The sequence below is a fragment of the Cucurbita pepo genome, chromosome 1, assembly GCF_057944985.1.
Source record: "Cucurbita pepo subsp. pepo isolate OVF chromosome 1, ASM5794498v1, whole genome shotgun sequence".
In the NCBI taxonomy this organism is placed as follows: Eukaryota; Viridiplantae; Streptophyta; class Magnoliopsida; order Cucurbitales; family Cucurbitaceae; genus Cucurbita; species Cucurbita pepo.
In genome coordinates this window covers 12546882-12550186 of record NC_141798.1, presented here as the reverse complement: position 1 = coordinate 12550186, position 3305 = coordinate 12546882, and the positions used below count along the sequence as shown (strand labels likewise).

General features: G+C 31.3%; 1 protein-coding gene across 1 annotated transcript; it reads left to right on the top strand.

Annotated features, from left to right (window-relative positions):
* The first annotated feature begins 2568 nt into the window (after positions 1 to 2568).
* Positions 2569 to 3063, top strand: LOC147794780 (uncharacterized). Its single transcript, XM_087123616.1, has one exon. It carries the CDS (start codon positions 2569 to 2571, stop codon positions 3061 to 3063), a length of 495 nt encoding a protein of 164 aa, XP_086979742.1.
* Positions 3064 to 3305: the final 242 nt, after the last annotated feature.

Sequence of the window (3305 nt, the reverse complement as noted above, 5' to 3'; positions counted from 1 at the left end):
TGTATTTTCATATTTATGTTAACATTTATTTTACAGGTCTTAGATAAAAGGTAGACGAAAATAATATTTAAACAAAATAATTAATATTATTTTAGGTATTTTTTATTAGCTTAAACGTAACATTTTTATTTAGTTCGAAATAAAAAAGATTAGTAAGCAATTTTAATAAATATTTTAGTAGGTTAAATATAGACTAGTTTATAAATATATTTTTTTTTTGTTAGTAAAGCCAGGTTAGTCCTTCTATATAGACCAAAATCATACTTAAACAAAATAATTAATATTATTTTAGGTATTTTTTATCGACTTCAATATAATATTTTTATTCTCGTTCGAAATCAAAAGAGATGTAGTAAGCATTAGTTATTAAAAATAATTATTCTTTTATTATACATGTATTTTCATATTTATATTAAGATTTATTTTACTAATTATTTTAGGTATTTTTTATTAGGTTCGAACATAATATTTTTTATTTAGTTCGAAATAAAAAAAGATAAGAGTAAATATTAGTTATTCTTTTATTATACATTTATTTTCATATTTATATTAAGATTTATTTTACTACTTATTTAAAGTATTTTTTATCGGGTTCAACATAACATTTTTATTCTAGTTCGAAATTCGAAATAAAAAAAGATGTAGTAAGTATTAGTTGTTATTTTATTATCCATTTATTTTCATATTATATTAAAATTTATTTTAGATTTCTGATTTTAGATAAAAGACTTAAATAAAATAATTAATATTATTTTAGGTATTTTTTATGAGCTTCAATATATAACATTTTTATTGTAGTTCAAAATCAAAAAAAATTATTTTATTATCCATTTATCTTCATATTTATATTAAAATTTATTTTAGATTTCTGGTTTTAGATAAAAGACTTAAACAAAATAATTAATATTATTTTAGGTATTTTTTATGAGCTTCAATATATAACATTTTTATTGTAGTTCAAAATCAAAAAAAGAAAGCAGTAATTATTAGTTATTTTTCTATTATACATGTATTTTTATATTTATATTAAGATTTATTTTACGTTTAAAAAATTAAAATTAATTTTTTTTTTATGATCAATAGCTGTACCTTACAATCTTATAAATTACCCTATGAATGAAAAAGTATTAATTATTCTCTTACTATACATGTATTTTTATATTTATATTAAGATTTATTTTACATTTTTAAAATTAAAATTATTTTTCATGAATTCGAACCTATGACCAATCTTTCGTACCTTAAAATCTTATAAATTGCCTTATGAATCAATACCTTAAAATCTTATAAATTGCCTTATGAATCAATACCTTAAAATCTTATAAATTGCCAAGTAGGATTCGAACCTATGACCAATCTTTCAAGCGGTACCTTAAAATCTTATAAATTGCCTATGACCAATCTTAGCGGTACCTTAATATCTTATAAATTGCCTTATGAATCAAATCTCCACAAATAGGATTCGAACCTATGACCAATCTACCACTAAGTTGAGGAACAACACTAAATTAGGTTTCAGAAAATTTAATTCCCGTTCTCAACCCATGACCAATATGAGCTCGAGGTTTTAGAGAATTATATGTAATGATCAATAAATTGAGTTTAATTGAATCTATAAACGTATCAAAATCCGAGCAACAATATGATTATTTCAATAAATCTTGGTACTGGAATTGACGACCAACCACTACAAATATTAGTGTTTATTGGTGGTGAATATAAATGGAGCGTGGCCAAGTGGTAAGGCAACGGGTTTTGGTCCCGCTATTCAGAGGGTCGAATCCTTCCATCCTAGAGTATGTGTATTATATATAGAATAGTATATTCTAAGATATATAGAAAAATATTCCATATCATTTGCCGTCCCTTTGTATATTATATATAGAATAGTATATTCTAAGATATATAGAAAAATATTCCATATCATATTTGATAAAGCTTGCCCTTTTAAACAACCTTATGCTTAAGAATCTAAGAAGAGATAATCCTTCTAAACAACATTATGCTTAAGAATCTAGTAATAGATATAGATCCTAATCAAAGAATGAGAAGAATAAAGTTTAATTATAGATACTGTATGATTTTGTGTTGTGATGTGATCTGGTGTTAATGCATGTCTTTACGTTATGATATTTATGTTTTCTTTTATCTGAATTATATGGTGGAATGTAGGGAATGTTATAAGTAAATCATAAACTTAGTTAGAATCATTTTCTTGGTTTCTACCGAGGACGTAGAAGAGGTTCGGGAGAGGACGACCTCCCATTACAAGAGGGGGAAGAAGAGAAGCCGAAAGAAACTCTTCCCAAGAAGGGTCGACTACTCGACGCTATGCGTTTGTACCACCTCCTGAACATGCAACTCCCCCACAAACCCTACCACCTCCTGAATATGCACCTCCACCACAAGCTGTACCCCCCTCCTGAATACACACCGCCTCTTCAAGCTGCACCACAGCCCGGGTTAGACCCCGCCACAAGGTTAATATTGGAATCACTCCAAACGACAATGCAAACAATGCTAGCCACACAACAGGCCACGTTGTTAGCTACACAACAAGTCGCGGCAATGGCCACGCAACCAGCCAACGCGGCGGACATGCAACCAGTGGATGCGATAGCTATACAACCGGCCAACAACCCGCAACCGGACATAGGTGGGAGTTGGTTAAAGGATTTCAGACGGTATAACCCCCATCCATTTGTCGGTTCAAAGGAAGATCCCACAGCGGCTCATATGTGGATTGCAAACATGGAAACGACATTTGAATCAATGAGATGTCCTGATGAACATAAGGTGGCGTGTGCGGCGTATGTATTACAAAAAGATGCAGAAGTGTGGTGGTCAGACAATAAAAAAGTATCAACCCGGGTGAGGGGATTAAAACGTTGGAAATTTAAGGAAGCCTTTCTGAACTATTATTATCCAAAGGAAACCCGTATAAAGAAACAACAAGAGTTTAATCACTTAACCCAAGGAGATCGCACGGTGGATCAGTATGATCAGGAGTCCATGAGATTAAGAAAGTTTGCACCGTCATTAGCTGACACGGAAGAGAAGTAGATGGAGAAATTTGTGTCAACCTGAAGACCCGCCGCATGTTGGAGGCTTTTAACCCAACAACTTATGAAGAGGCCCTATGGACGCCCAAGTCCCTAGAGGAACCTCCGGAGGAGAAAAAAAACCGGAGCCGACGGTTGTCACAGGGAAGAAACGCCCTGTCGAGGTCGGAACCACAGAATTCCAACTACTGCTCCAGAGACCTCGATATCAGAATAGGTCACCTGCTCACCGCCAATAGCCCA

What these genes read in the sequence shown, in the direction of transcription:
- LOC147794780 (XM_087123616.1), top strand. Translation starts at nt 2,569, where the DNA reads ATGGCCACGCAACCAGCCAACGCGGCGGACATGCAACCAGTGGATGCG.